We start from the raw sequence: 15,284 nt of genomic DNA on the forward strand, positions 1-15,284 counted from the left end.
GATGACAGGTTGACCATGAGCCAGCAATGTGCCCTTGTGGCCAAGAAGGCCAATGGTCTCCTGGGGTGCATTGGGAAGAGTGTTGCCAGCAGGTCAAGGGAGGTGATCCTGCCCCTCTCCTCAGCCCTGGGGAGGCCTCATCTCGAGTCCTGTGTCCAGTTCTGGTCTCCCCAGCACAAGAGAGACATGGAGCTACTGGACAGAGTCCAGCGTAGGGGTACAAAGATGATCCGAGGGCTGGAGCACCTGCCCTGTGAGGAACGGCTGCGAGAGCTGGGCCTCTTCAGCCTGGGGAGGAGAAGACTGAGGGGGGATCTTATCAATGTGGAGAAGTACTTGAAGGGAGGGTGTCAAGGGGACGGGGACAAACTCTTTCCAGTTGTCCCATGTGACAGGACAAGAGGCAATGGGCAGAAATTGAAGCCCAGGAAGTTCTGCCTGACCATGAGGGGGAATTTCTTCCCTGTGAGAGTGAAGGAGCACTGGACCAGGTTGCCCAGAGAGGTTGTGGAGTCTCCTTCTCTGGAGATCTTCAAGGCCTGCCTTGATGCACCCCTGTCTACCATGCTCTAGGTGACCCTGCTGAGGAGGGAGGTTGGACTAGATGATCTTCAGAGGTCCCTTCCAACCTTACTGATTCTATGATTATGATCTGTGCAGCTGTCTTGGTCTGTGTTTGAGGCAAGTCTACCAGGCAGTGGAGGCCACTCAGAGCTATGCTTTAAGGGAGCAAACTTGACCTTCTAGTTAGCTAGCGAAAGGCTATTTCTGATCTTCAATATGGCTTGCTGGTTCCAGTGAAATGGAGATGCTAACATGCAGGGTATGTTCCTTCAGCTGAGAAGTGGTGGTGAGCCTAATCTCTGGCCAGGCTCTCCCTCTTTCTCTATTGCCCTGCGTGCGAAGGTGCAGATGGYGTTGGCACAGCAAGCCGTGCCAGCCCTGAGAGCCCTCGCTGCTGGCCTGGCTCAGCTGGCGTGGTATGGACCAGAGGGCTTAACTCAGCTTGGCTGCAGTGGATGAGCAAGGAAAACAAAAGAAGGAAGGAAAGGAAGTTAAACTGAGAGGTCATAAATAGAAGCACTTTGATTTTTATATAAAAAAAAAGAAGGATAGAGGAAAGGTCAGAGGAAATGGAAGTGTGTTTTGCCTTCAGATTTTGCCCTGCTTAGTAATACCCCAAGGCTCAGGATGGGTTTTCCTACTCTCTGGTGTGACTGATTTCAACTTGTCTCTCTGTGACTGATGCTCAGCAAAGTCTCAGAGCCTTTCTTTTTCAGTCTGTTTTCTTCAGTCAGGTAAAAACTGAGTGCTAGACTGGGTCAAAGAATATCACGTGCAATGATAATCACTTGTAACGAAAGCAAACTGRCCAAAGCAGGGAAGGACATCCAGCATCTAGCTGTAACTTCTGCGCAAGCTGTCAATGAGGGAATAAATGTCACCTAATAGCGATTTACAGCCCTAACTCCAGAGAGGTTGGAAACTGCCTGCTGATATCGAACCGGGACGAAAATGAGTTTCCATTGGAAGCACACCAGGTTGTTGCCTGGGAAGGTACTAGTGATGGTTCAGCTTGGCTTARTGAAGCTGTACTTTGCCTTGCTGTTGTCAACCTGTGGCTAGTGAGAGGTGTACTAAGATCCTGAGATACCCCAGGCATCTAATGAGCATCTTTACATCTAAACGTGGACTGAAAGAGCAAGATTCTTCTGAGCAAATGTCTTCCAAAAGAGATCTGGAGTGACTCCCACTCCTTAGGGAGCATTTGGTGCAAATGAGAAATGTACCAAAAGCATTTCTTTTTTTCTGAACTGGGAGTTCACCTGGATTAAGGCCTTGCCTCAGCACCAGCCTACTGCCATTAATTTCTTTCCTCAGCCAAACCCAGTCACATCTCAGAGCCATGCCAGAGCTCTGTAGATTCATATTTATTCATGAAGGGGAGTTGTTCTCTGCTGCTTCCCAGATAAGCCTTGACCGTGTATTTGCTGTGCCTGTAGATATAACTGAAAGAAATGTTCTTTGCACTCTTAATCTACCAGTTCTACGAACCACCGTATAGCTGTGCCTCATACAGATTGGCCTGTTTTCCATTTATTAACCTTTTGAAGGGAGAGAAAGTGAGAGCCTGAGCTTTTATTCGCATTTGGCAGTAATGGCAGAAAAAGGCTATCACCTCCTCAGGGGGTTATTTAAGCCGCTACAGCTGAGTCTGGTAGGGACAGCGTCAGCACCTTCAGACACTGTGGACATTGGCCAGTGAGCCGTGGCAGTTGGGGATAGGCGTGCCCCATTGCCCTAGGGTGGCAACTGCTGGCAAACGAGTAGGGAGAAGAGCTATGGGGGGAAGCCTTCATCCATGCCATGATGTGAGCCTCTCAGAGGAGAGCTCTCCAAAGCCTGGCCACCTGCAGCTGAGCAGCCCAGGCACCTGGCTTGCAACGAGGGAGGTTGATGRTTGAAGGTGAAGATCTGGGTCTGGCATGCAGCCAACAGCCTCCAACCCCTTCACTGATGGTTCTCCTAGAGCAAGACTTGGGGAGACCTCTTCAAGAGGGAGAGCAGTGGCTTCTGTTAATTACACTGATTGCGTGGTTTACAGCAAGAGTATGAGTGGTTTGGTTTGCTTATCTGAGGGAAGTCTAAAAGGCAGCTTTGTCAAAAAAGGACTTCTTCCTGTGATCTCCAGAAGAAAATATTTGGCTCCAGAAAGCATTTCACAATCTACCGGACAAGAGCATGACAAAGCAGAGTATCAGGAAGTCACAGTAAAAACAACTGAAAAGAAAAACAGTCTTTATACATACATATATACACAGATATAATGGCATGAGTTTAAAGAGTGTACCTGATTACCCAGGGTGTGCTAAGTGCTCCCATCTTTGAAAAAGTCAGTGCTTTTACCCACGGGTCCCCTGGACTCACTTGATCTTTTGCAAGGCAAAGACAGCCCTTGCTGGAACAGCAGTATGTATTCTTTGCTTTTTGGTAAAAAGCAAAGGAGCAGAGCCAGTCTTTTGGTTGAAATGACGTTAGAAAGTTTGCCATACAATTTGCAAGGGTTTTGGAAATACAAGGTAAATCCATGACTCATTCCCACCTGCTGCCTTGGATAAGGATTTGCATCCTTCCCGCAGGCATTCAGTGCAAGGGAGAAGACAACATTTATAATTAATTTTTGAAGAAGCCCTAAATAATCACTAAATATGATTTGGTCAGGCAAAACAAACTCATTTTTGGATCCGTGAAGGCCAAGTGATGTCATAGGGAAGACAGGGATTCCCCTTCCACGAGGCACGTAACAGCTCTTTCTCAGATAGTTTCTTTCAGATATTGGTCTGTTGTAGTGACATGACTCCGTACTGCCTGCTGTGGTCCCCTGATCCCAGCAATTTGTCAGGARAAAGTCTATCAATATGCTGGATAGACTTTTTTTGTCTTCTTTTTGGAGAAAGAAGACAATTTTCTGGAAGGCCATTTGGTAAAGGCTGTCTGTGTCACAGTTCGGAACGACAGGCACAAACTTATGTCTGACATCGCATAGGCTGACTGCAGTGTGAGCAGCAGGCATTGGACTACAGATTCAAAGCATCTTACAGGTGCTCGATCTTCATATTGTCTAATTCATTTCAAAGGAGAGTGCTTTTTTTTTCTGCCTTGMATTTCAAACAAGAAACTTGCATTTCATAGAAGTTATTATAATGTAAGCATTAGATATTAAGCTTTGTTCTGATTTAGAGCTAGTATGAGTTAATTGTATCTCGCTTAATTTCAGAAGCCTCAAAAGTAAATATCTAAACATGAGTTGGTCGTGGCAGGCCACCTTCTAGTCATTGGAAAGAGGATACTTCCAGAGAATGACTCATTTGCTCTACTTTTAATAACCATCCTAGGGTGACRTGACATGCCAGCCAGAGCTCCTGTTCCCATTGACTTCTCCAGGTTTACTGACACATCTAACTTGTAGATGCATAAATTTAGGTATATGAATCCCACCCATAAAGCTTGAGTCCTCCCTGACAGCTACACAAGTAATGTCAGCAAATGTGAGGGGCCAGCAAGGAAGAATGGTATCAGAAGAGCTGATATGCAGACAYGAGAGGTCTTTGCAGACGCAATAATTTTTAAAGATCCATTCTGTGAATCTTGCAAATCCAGTGTCATGTCTTCACCTTATTTAAATCAAAGAGTTAACAACACTGAGCAAGACTGAGCTTTTAACTTGCATCAGCAGTGGTGGTGAAAAATACTTTCGTAGAAAAAAGTAGAGATCACAAATATTCTCAAAATGCATAATTCAGAATATTAACAAGCCATCTTATACTATCCTCTTGTATTTCATTTTGTCCTGGGATAATGGGGGCTTTATAATTATCAAGGCTGATGATTRTAGAATTTGAAAGACCTTGTCACAAAATCATCTTTTTTCCATGGGCAGAATATCTTATGTCATAATACTCTTGGAGCTGCTGGCTGTTTGGTAGCAGATAAATATGACTCTGTGGGAACTGACATTTGTAGCTGACATTAGAAATCTGCAAATTGAATTTTAATGAATGATACAGTAGAGCTTTCTCCAAGAAGATATTGTCAACTATTCCTTTTTCAGGCTCCAATAAACCCACCTCAGGACTTTATTTGAGAAGTTCTATTTACTCATGAAAGAATGAAGGAAAAATTGTGCGATAACTGAAAGAGACCTGAGGTTTCTTTTTCAGCTTCAAAGCCTTCTTGCGTGCTCACTTCATTGATCTGAGACAGCAAGCTGCCTCCATCTGAAACAACTTGTGATGACGCCAGGCTTTTTCTTAGCATAAGAGGTAAAAGATGATTTAAAAGAGGTACTTTAAAGCAGGATACTGTTACCAAAGAAATGCAGCTTAACAGTGGTTTTCATAGTTCCCTTTGCTCACAAGTGAAACGTATTATCTCAAAGCTTTCTTCTTCATTTTATGGTTTCCCTTGTGAGGCTGTTGACCTTAACAACAACATTTTAGTCACAGCTGGAGAAGTGTTGCAAGGTAATGGGGCATGACAACTGCAGAGCAGAGGTGCTATGAAGAAGTGACTCTTAGGGAGGTCTGATGACAACCCATCTATCTAATCCAGGCAAAAACTGAAGCGTACATCTGATGGAAATTCCAAGAGGGAAAAAAATGATTTCAAATTGGTAGTAAAAATCCTAAAATCTGAAGCATGCTGAGGCAAAAACAAGCCTGAAGTGCTTAAATTCAGGTTGACCAACTCCTTTTGGCTTCAGTGCTAACATTACGATATTCAACCATGTGACTTGTATGTTAAATCATTAATGCCTTATGTGGAACTGGAAATGAAATGAGAAAATCAGAACACCATATTACTCAATGAACCAAAATCAGAACATCTGCAGAAAGAATATGTCTGGCCTTTTTTCTCACAGGAAATTTTTATTCAATTCAAAGGATTGTTTGGAAACGTTTGATTTTAATAAAATCTTATAGTTTCAGTCCRAAGTTTGCTCCATGGGTTACTGCTTCTTTCTTAGCTTTGGTAGGGCTTTATACCACAACCTCGTGCCACCATGCCACCATAGTATGCTCCCTTCCATAGAGAGCAACTCGTGGGGACAGCACTGTCCCTCCTCAGCCTCCTTTTCCCTTTTTAAAGAAAAAAAAAAAAAAAAAACTTTGGGAGATTTGTATCAGGATTTGGCTTCTGATCCCTTGAATGTTTTCTGTGTCCTCTTCCTGCTGAGCACATTGCCTGTGCAGCCACTAATTTCACGGGGAAGCAATGCTAGGGACAAGTTTGGGGAAAGCAGAGGAGTGGGGGCATGCCTTGCATATCTCTGCATTTTCAGATCAGGTGTTTTAATGCAACATGGAGAGATAAGGGCAGGGAAGAGAGACATTTAATTAAGGATTTCTGCTTTTTTTCTTCTAAGAAAGGCACTGTTCACTATTAAGCTTGACTTGTCTGGTGCTGCACAGATTTGCTATTCTCTGTGTGTGAATTCCTCAAAACTACAGAAACCTCCAGTGCTGAATTTCAGGGAGTGGGGTTGTTGAAAGCTACATGGTTAAAGAAAATATTCCTGTGTTCTCCAGGCCCTATGCTCTTTCTGGCTTGTTTGCCTTATTTGGGGCAAAAAACATAAGTTACTAAAGCCCTATTTGATTTGAGAAGATTTTTAAAAATATCTTCCATTTCACGCATTTAGGAGTTGCTGGTAAGTTAATAAAAAAGAATATAACCCTTCATTCGGCAGATGACCATGATTCACACCCCACCAGCTCCACCAAAGTAGTTGAGCTCCATATTCCTCTGTCTTCCTGTCAAGGACATGTCTTTCCTTCCAACAAGGGCCTGTGGTCTCAGTGGTAGGTTCCACCTGCCTTTGTACCACTGATCTGCTGTGCAACAGTTTCTCTGCTCTGGTTTCATATACTGTGTACCCAGCAGTCGGTCATGCTTGTCCTACCATCAGCTTTTCTCTTTTTCCAGGTTGCAGAAGGCAATGGGACAACATTACATGCTGGCCCAAAGCAGAGGTGGGAGAAGTTGTGGTGAGGCCATGTCCAAAGTATCTCAGATTCCTCACCAATTTCCTCGGTAAGTGAAAACAGACAATTCATCTCATTTAAAGGGCTTTATGGCTTCACTGCTTGTAGTGCGTTGCATCATATCATAGCAAAAACTTCTTGGTACAGATGGAAGCAGAACAGGCTCAGAGGGACTCAGGATTTGCACAAAGGTCTCCAAGCCATAGATGAATACCCAAGCCATTAGAGCATCCTCCCTGTCCTTCTTACAGCACAACATACAGCTTGAGATCATAGAGATGCAAACATAACTACTGATGAAATCCAACCATATTGGTGGTATGCTACAAAAATTTAATAAATGTATGTAATAGTATGTTTGTTGTAGAAGATGGAGAGTCTAGCACTGTATTAATTAAATCTCTAACATAAAATAAACAAGCTGAGACCAAATGTAATAAAATATTTTTCTGTTGAGACATATTTGGTCACTAGCCAAGAAATTAACCTAACAAATAACAGGCAAGGAAGGCTGGTGGAGAAAGCGCGTTAATGCACTGGTCGGCACATTCTCATAAGCTTTAATTTAAAACTTGGGTCTCCAGGGCAAACAGCAACAAGACTCTTTGTCTCCTGCTAGTTTACAGTCATTATTTAGTATTTTTATTATAGTAGCCCTGCAGGCCTCCACAGAGAAAGAGGCTCTTTTGCTCTGGAGGTTATGCATCAGGCTAATAAGTGTCCACTTTTACAGACTTGTACTCCAAACACACAAGACAGATTATGAGGGTGAGTAAGGATACAATATTGTCCCTGTTTAACAGACCAAGAACTGCTTAATGAGCACACACTGATTAAATAATTTGCCCAAGGCCACACATAAAGTCTTAGCAGAGCCAAAAAGGAAAACCAAAAATCTCTGAAGTCCCATCCTAACGCTGTAATCGCCTTGTTTCCAAAACTCCCCACTATTTCATCACTGCTGAACCAGCATTCAGGAAAAGCAGGCAGCAGTTGTTGTAACATCCCAGCTGACACAAGAAGACCACTGAGCTCTGCTGCAGCTACGTGGAGGAATCGCTTTCAGTTGATGCTCTGTGTCCTCCTATCTCCTGCGCCCAATATTCACTCACTGCCTGTAAGGGACCCCTCAGAGTCACTTAAACAGGTAGAAAAAAACTACCTCAGAAATACCAATAAAGTTTCCAACTAAGAAAATTTTCCAGTATTTCTTCCCACTATGGCAGAGCAATGATGAACATATATGATATATATATGTGTACATGTGTGTATACACACACACACACACATATATATACACACACACATATATATACATATACATATATACATACATATACATATATATATATACACATATATATATATATATATCAGTGGAGCTGTGTTAAACTTAAGCCAGTGAGAGCAGGATGCCTTTAACCAGGCACTAGAATAGGCTTATAAGACTCAATACAGTTGCCCACTCAAGGGCATCTGTTGCCCTCTGAGATGCCTTAGGACATCTCAGCTGGCCTCTAGGTTTCCCTGCAGAAGGGTGTAGATCTCCCATAGCTCATGTGTCACTGGAGATCCTAAAAACCTAAAGGCATCTCAGAAGACCTGTGTTTAGGCAAATAGATGATTCCTATTCTGAGAGAAGTCTAGACTCCATTAAGAGCAGTCAGGGCACCACTTAGGCTGTCTGTGCATGTACCTCAAAGTACAAGGCCAGGAAACAGCCGCAATACAAACCAGCCCATGTCTCTTCTCTGCATATCCATATTCTAGCTTGGCTACTGGCATTTGTGCAGTTCTGTGAGCAGTGAGCTCAGTAAATGTCACGTGGCCTTGCAGCTGGCAGTGTCAGCAGCCTTCTAGAGGAGGTTCACACGTGAACCCCCTTATCACTTGGGAAGAGTTTCATCTGGTTTAGTGTAGTTGTTTGGACTGTCATCCAGGGTTTCCAGCCACTGGAAAGCTGGTCCATTCGGTCAATGATGGCTAGAATATGATTCATCCCATCTTACAGTAACTATTTAAAGAATTTTGAATAGCACCTTGAAAAGGTCTGTTTCGCCCCACTGAGTGTGAGGAAACAGAGTGATAGAGGATTCAGCACTCTTAATTTCCACTGTTTCTAATGCAGTTGTACGTGTACAGGTTAGGTTTCTAGGTTCCCGTTAAAGTCAACAGTAATCTAGTCAGTGCAGCCAAGGAATGGCTGTATTTAGGGACCTGAACAGCTCTGCTGAAATAATTTGCTGTATTGATCAGTTGTCTGTTGAGCATAGTGGAAGCACTAAGCTCACGGGTGGGCATCTTACACTGTAGATGCTGAGAGCTTAATACAGTTTTCTATACATAACATATAGAGCTATTAGAGATACCCTGGGACATCTAAGAAATCCGTGAGGAAGTCTCAATTGGCACTAAACACCTATATTTGAGAAATTGAATGCCTCCCTAGAATGGCATTAATATCAGCTAATTTTAGAGTTTACTGTATGGAAATCTACCTCTGAGATTGTTTTACTGTCAATATGGAGAAGTAGACCCTTTAGAGGTGCAGTTCAGCTGACTTCTCGCTCAGGATGAGCTGAATAGCATCTTAAAACCACCTATTTTTCTCCATCGACAACGGAATGATTGTGGAGTGGCTGTGGCAGATGTAGATGTCTTACAACATGGATGAATCTCACCTTTGCAGAACATATGTGTTAGCATCTCCTTCTGTAAACAAAATGATGCCATTTCCTAGGCAAAAACACCATTTTTGATTTTCTCTGAGCTGTGCACTTTGTATGATTATTTACAAATGTGAAAATGAAGCCATGGTCGTGTGTAAAGTGAAGGTAATGTTGCCCCTTGTTTTACAAGATTCCTTACAAAATTAGTATTGTGAAAATTTCTGAAGCATTTCATTTGCAGAGATGAGTATCAGTGAGTAGTCCTTAAGGAAATTAATCATCTAGCAAATGTATGTTTATGTCCTACTCTTTGGTCTCTTTGCCAGAACATAAAAGTTTATACCAAAGCTGTGGGCAAGAGGAAATCTTATTTATAGCAAGAGAAATATGAAATACTGGGAAACAAATAGTTATTGTGATTTACCTGCCTAATGGAGAATATGTTCTTCAAATGACTAATATTCTATATCATGGTAAATAAAGAATAAAATATATCTTGGCATTTAGAAATCTTAAAATGCCTAGCATAGTCCTGATGTCATTTGACATTAAATTTTTATGCCATTCACAAATCCAGAAGATTTTCATTATTTCCTGACATTCGTCAGTACCATGCGGAGATGGATGGAAATATTTTTGGTACTTTACTTTATTAAAGTACATTACTTGCAATCTCTGTACCAGAGTGTTCCARCTTTCTTTTAATACATAGTGAAGATGACATTTGTAATAGGGATTTCTTTCCTACAGTTTCTCCAAAAACAAATTGTCCATGCTGCAAGAGTTAAATAGTATAAATTAGCTCTGACATTTTTTAAGCTTCAGCTATGATATGAATTGCTTAAGGGGTTGGGGGAGTGAGAATAACGAAGCTCGCTGAACTATTCGATCCCACTCAAAGAGGGGGATTGCTTTCTGGGTTTCAGGATTATCAAATGCCACGTTGGACCTGCTCACCTCGTAGTCAAACCCCAGCACAATTTGCTGCTCCTGTGTGGCTGTGTGGTTTTCTCTGGCGCTTTAAATTCACTTGTGTTCTCCTTTCTCCTTCCTCGTGCATATGTTTTACTTCTGTTTCCTCCTTTAGTGTATTTCCTCTCTCAAGCCATCTAGAACAGACCTGTCCAACTTCTGCATTTCTGCAGACCAGTGGTGCCTGTTTGCAGAGTCGCACTGGCATGGCAGCTGCAGTGTGTGGAAAATGATGGGAAGTGACTTGCCTGATCCTACAAAGATTTCAAAAAATGTTGTAATTGCCTTTTAGGCACTGTCTTTTAGTTACATGTACATGTCATTTCCCTGTTACATGTAGTTGATGAACTAAAGTTGGAAAAGATGGATAGTCTGATAAATATAAAGTCTGTCATGCTAGAAAAGATGRGAAGAACGTGGCTCAGCAGCACTTGCTTAGTTTAGTAGGAGAAAGGGTGAGTTTCCATTTCAAGAGTGGAATTTCAAGGAGTGAAAATAGYATTTCAAGCCAAAATCCAACACAGGAACAAAAACAGATGGCTGTAAACTGCTATAAATGCCGTCAGACTAGAAATTGGAAGAAGGTTCAATGAGGATTTGTGCAAGAATTAAAGACAGAGTTTGGAGATGGTATTTGTCGAGCTTTTAAAGTGATCAGAAGATGTTAARGATCCAGGACTGCTTCTGTATGTTCTTCTGATGGACCCACTGCATTTCACATTCACTGAGCCAGACAGAGAGGGAAAGAGACCTGGCTGTGTAGCTCAGCGACTGCCAGCAGAATGAGAGACTCAAATCTGCGGCTGAATATTAAGTTATGATTTATGTATTATGTAGGAAAACAAGCCAGGACTTGAGTGTTGGTCTCAGGTGAATCTTCAGTTCCTATCTCAGGTAAAATCATGTCCCTTCCTCTGACTCTCATTGCTAAGAACACTCTCCATATGGCTTAGGACATTTTTCAGCTCCAAGCTGCTTCTCTTGGTCCTTTTTCACAGCCACAAATCCTACCTGCTGAAAAGCAAATTCTCCAGGTTGTATCTGACTTTAGATCTCCATGGAAGCAATGCTTTTCCTGGCTTGCTGGAGACTTAGAACGAGCATAAAGCTATCYGTGCTTATCACTGACAGCTTTTATATGCACTTACAGTTTGTTAGACTGATTTCCATGGCTCATTCAAAAGGTTTTGTGCAGTTCTCCAAGCAAGAATTAGAGTGCRATGAGAGTCGTGTAACCAGACTCCTGTGGCTGTCTAATACCAGCTGTACAAACTGGCAGTTCTGCTGTATGTCACCTGTAARGTACATATTTGTGCATGGCAGTAGTAAGTGTTTAGATTTGCAATCTTTTCTCTTAAATACAAATCTCAAAATGACAAGGCTTTTTAGCAGTATTGATTAATGAAACAAGCATACTTCTATTTTTCTACATGGAGACAAGGATTAAAAATGCCTAGGGTACATGAGAAAGATGATTCAATCTGGTCAAGTGATTTAAAGATATTTGAATTTAAACAAGAGCAAATATTAATAAAGATGCTTTTCAGCCCTACTCCTTTCTGTCTACATGGTGCAGGTAGTTAGGAGAAGCATCATCTCACCTAATGTTAGCCATGTAAGTTCTCTCTTCTAGTCAACAGCAGGAGAGGCATATCCCATCTAGCCTAGAGGTCATAGAATGGTAAGGTTGGAAGGACCTCTGGAGGTCATCTAGTCCAAMCCTCAGCATAGCCCATACRGGGATTGAACCCATGACCTTGGAATTAGCACCACCACACTCTAACCAACTGAGCTAAACCTGCTGAGGTGTTTCCTCTGTGTTTTGAATCAGCCCTGAAGATGTCTTTCTTTCTCCATGCTAATGGAGGGAAGTCCACCTGGGATTTTAGCTACAGGTGGACCAAATCTGCTCATTTGCAAACACATGGATAAAATTTTCAGATACATCTAAATTACTTGTGCTTTTACCATTACTGCAAGTTAAGGAAGTTTTTTGTAAATATTGTCTTATGCCTAAAGAACAAGTTCTTTGGGTTTACAATCTTTTAAATGTAGAGGAATCCAAGTTATCCTTATACCATCATCAGCATTCAAAATCTGGCCTGTCTTTAAACAAGCATTTTCTGAATAAGCAGAGCCCCCAAATTTACCTGCGAAACTGTGGATGTTATTATGGATGTGTTAAATCCATATTGTCCATTATGAAGATTAATTGTTCATTTTGTTTTTGATTTTTCCATGCTTTCTATTTTTATAAATTTCCAAGCTCATACTCTTCTGGGTAGACAACTTTTTGGTTTGAATTTAAAAGGTATCTTTCTCTCTGTGCTGTATTTCAACTCAACAAATAAAAGTGAAGAGCTTTTTGTTATCATTTGTCATTCTGTTTCTTAATAGTGTGCTCAGAGTTATTCTGTCCTTTGATCCTGATTACATCCCAGCTATTTCGAGGGCTTACACACACAAGACATGGTTCATGTTATTGCTGGCCTCTGGCTGATGGCCTTTTCACAAGTTTAGTATGATAGACGGCAGAGGCTTAATTCTGTCATCTCATTCTTTTTTATGACTCATCTGTGGAGAGTTTTGGAAATGACATCCTCTCTCCGTACCTTGCCTTTGAAACATGTTGATTAATCTTTTCTGTCTTCATTAGAACAGAGGCAGATGAGTCAAATCCACTGGAGGTATGTCATTTACTGGTAACACCCAGTTCCTAACAGTTCAGGATGAAGCAGGACTCAGCTATCACCACTCCCCAGCCCTTCCAGTTCTGGCACACACATATAAATGCACAGAGCAAAGGGAAGAGATCACCATGAAATAACATGAGAATGAGCTCCTGCGGGTATTTGAGCAAATGATTAAGCAGGCTGCCGCAAGCAGCTCCTTGATGTCACCTGTAAGCTGCTGCACTGATCTCAGAGCAAAAGCTTTGATAGCATGATCCCTGAATTCATTATAAATCTACATCCTGCCCACCASCTGGCCCATTTGGGCGTGTGGGGTCCTCACATGCTCTGCGAGGAGTTCTCCAAACACTCCTGAATCCCTGCTGGCTTAGGGTGACTCCTGAGGCAGAGTATGGCCTCATCTTGTGATAGAAAARGGAAATTCATAAAAGGGACATGGATATGGTCATTATTCTGCTGCCTTTYTCTTTAGTTAGCCAGATATACAAGAAAGAGTCTTTCCACTTCTCTGTAGGCACCTAATRGTTAAGCATCCAATCTAAATACCTTGTCTAATCCCTCCCTCTAGCTAGTGGAGGAAGGGAAGCATTTCCAGAGCATTAGTCACCCCATGACATGTCTTAGGATAGGGTAACATGCCCTGTGAAGGTATAGTGTGGACTACACAGGGAACCTAAGTGTCTRCTTCAGATTAGAATCCCTACGTTTCCATGGGAAAAGTTAGGTGGAATGAACTCCTGCATTTTGTTCATGCAAAGATCTGTAACAAGTAGATGAAACAAACAAAAATGCAGAATGACATTCATATCCCCCCAAATTATTCTAATTTGCTTGAAAAAAAAAGTCTTAATTTCTCTTTCTTGGGCTAGTATTCTTTTCCTTGATTTCTTTTCTTTTTTCTTTGTTGTTCTTTAAACTGGAAAGAAAACTGAACAAAATAAAGGGAGGGAGTAGGAGAARGTCCAATGAGCAAAGACATTACCACTTTCACTGAGAACCCCAGAATGGATCAGACTCACTGCTTATTTACTATAATTCTGTTTAAAACRAAACAAGCAGTCAGGTATATCTGTTATGCAGTTTGTTCACTGTGAGCSCTTGACCTGCTCTGGTGTAAAGTAGGCTCAGTCCAAATCATAAGGCAAGTATCACAAAGGCAGATTTGCCAGGAAAGTTTCTCATTTACATAGAATTATGCCAATTATTTGCACCATTGATATCAAAGAAAGGGTAGAGGTGGGCCAAAGCTTCTGCTTACTGTGACCATCAGGGCAGGCTCCAGCCCTGTCTGAGATCCATTTTGCTCATTTGTCATGGACAACAGAAGGCAGAAATCAGGGCCAAATTACTCCATTTCCATAGATGAATGTTGATTTTATGTCTGCTTTTAAGAGTACATCGCTCGTGTTAGCCAGCTCCAGCCATGTGGGAACACAGGTGGAAAACCTGTTGTCAGTCGATGGTTGTGGAGTTGTTACATCTCCACTTATCAAGAGCTGTGTGTTTTATTCTTGTAAATATTCCTTAGAATACCGTTATTGCAGTGTCTAAAGGTTTAATGAGAAATTCGTCCTAAAGCTTGACAGCTGTGAGAAAAAAACAGTTTATAAATTCCTAATTAAGAAGAATGTATAATGTTATGAAAGAAGGAATTATCTGTCCTATTTRTTAAGAATCAAGATCTTCACACTTAACAATGTGATGTGCAGGAAGGAGAGGGGAAGACAAGGGAAAATGGAAGGTTTCAGGAAATCGAGGATGCAGTAAGCTTCAGGGCAGTGAAGATGTGGCAGTAATAACTGAAGACAGAAATGGTGTGAAAAGGAACAAAGAAAGAAACTGAAGTCTGTCATGGAACATACTGACACCATGTCATATTTTGATGGTTTGTTCAATATACCATCTTGGCAGTAAGTGTACTGAAAAAATGATTTTGTGACACCATGACTGAGGGAGACAAAGCAAGTTCTGAAAATACCTTTGTTATGACTTACCATACAAGTTTCTCCCAGATCTAACCATGTCTACATCCAGTKAAGCATAAATTGTAACTCTGTCTGGAAGTCTCAAGTGTTTTCCAGTAACAACAGAGTTGAGAAAACTGGAGATGTTCCAGTRGACTCAGGAGAATCTCAAGAAAAGTAAATGGTAAGAACTGCTGTTGCTTTAATAGCTTCTGGTTGAAGAAAATCAATTTCAGGCCATAGAATATGATCATAGAGAAGCAGGAGAGATTGCTACTCGAAGCAGACCTTCTCCTCTCTTTTAGAAGCTATTACCGGAAAGGGCAAAAGAAGCAAGAGGGAAATTAAGGAGAACATCCCTTAGCCATGACTGRCCTTAAATCTCTTGGTATGAATTCAGACTCCCATTAAAAGCCAGTAAGAAGTCTTTTCCCAGTAAGT

At 41.6% G+C, this 15,284-nt stretch overlaps 1 protein-coding gene across 1 annotated transcript in view; it reads left to right on the top strand.

Moving 5' to 3' along the window:
* LOC146589325 (vasoactive intestinal polypeptide receptor) overlaps positions 1-15,284 on the top strand; it is a 112,515-nt gene that overhangs the window by 50,194 nt on the left and 47,037 nt on the right. Inside the window, exon 3 of the mRNA XM_085316503.1 lies at positions 6,487-6,594. Within this exon, the coding sequence (XP_085172629.1) occupies positions 6,487-6,594 (108 nt within the window). The remainder of the gene's footprint in view (positions 1-6,486; positions 6,595-15,284) is intronic.

This window comes from Rhea americana, unplaced genomic scaffold (assembly GCF_003343005.1).
Source record: "Rhea americana isolate MKP2758 unplaced genomic scaffold, rheAme1 scaffold_47, whole genome shotgun sequence".
Taxonomy (NCBI): Eukaryota; Metazoa; Chordata; class Aves; order Rheiformes; family Rheidae; genus Rhea; species Rhea americana.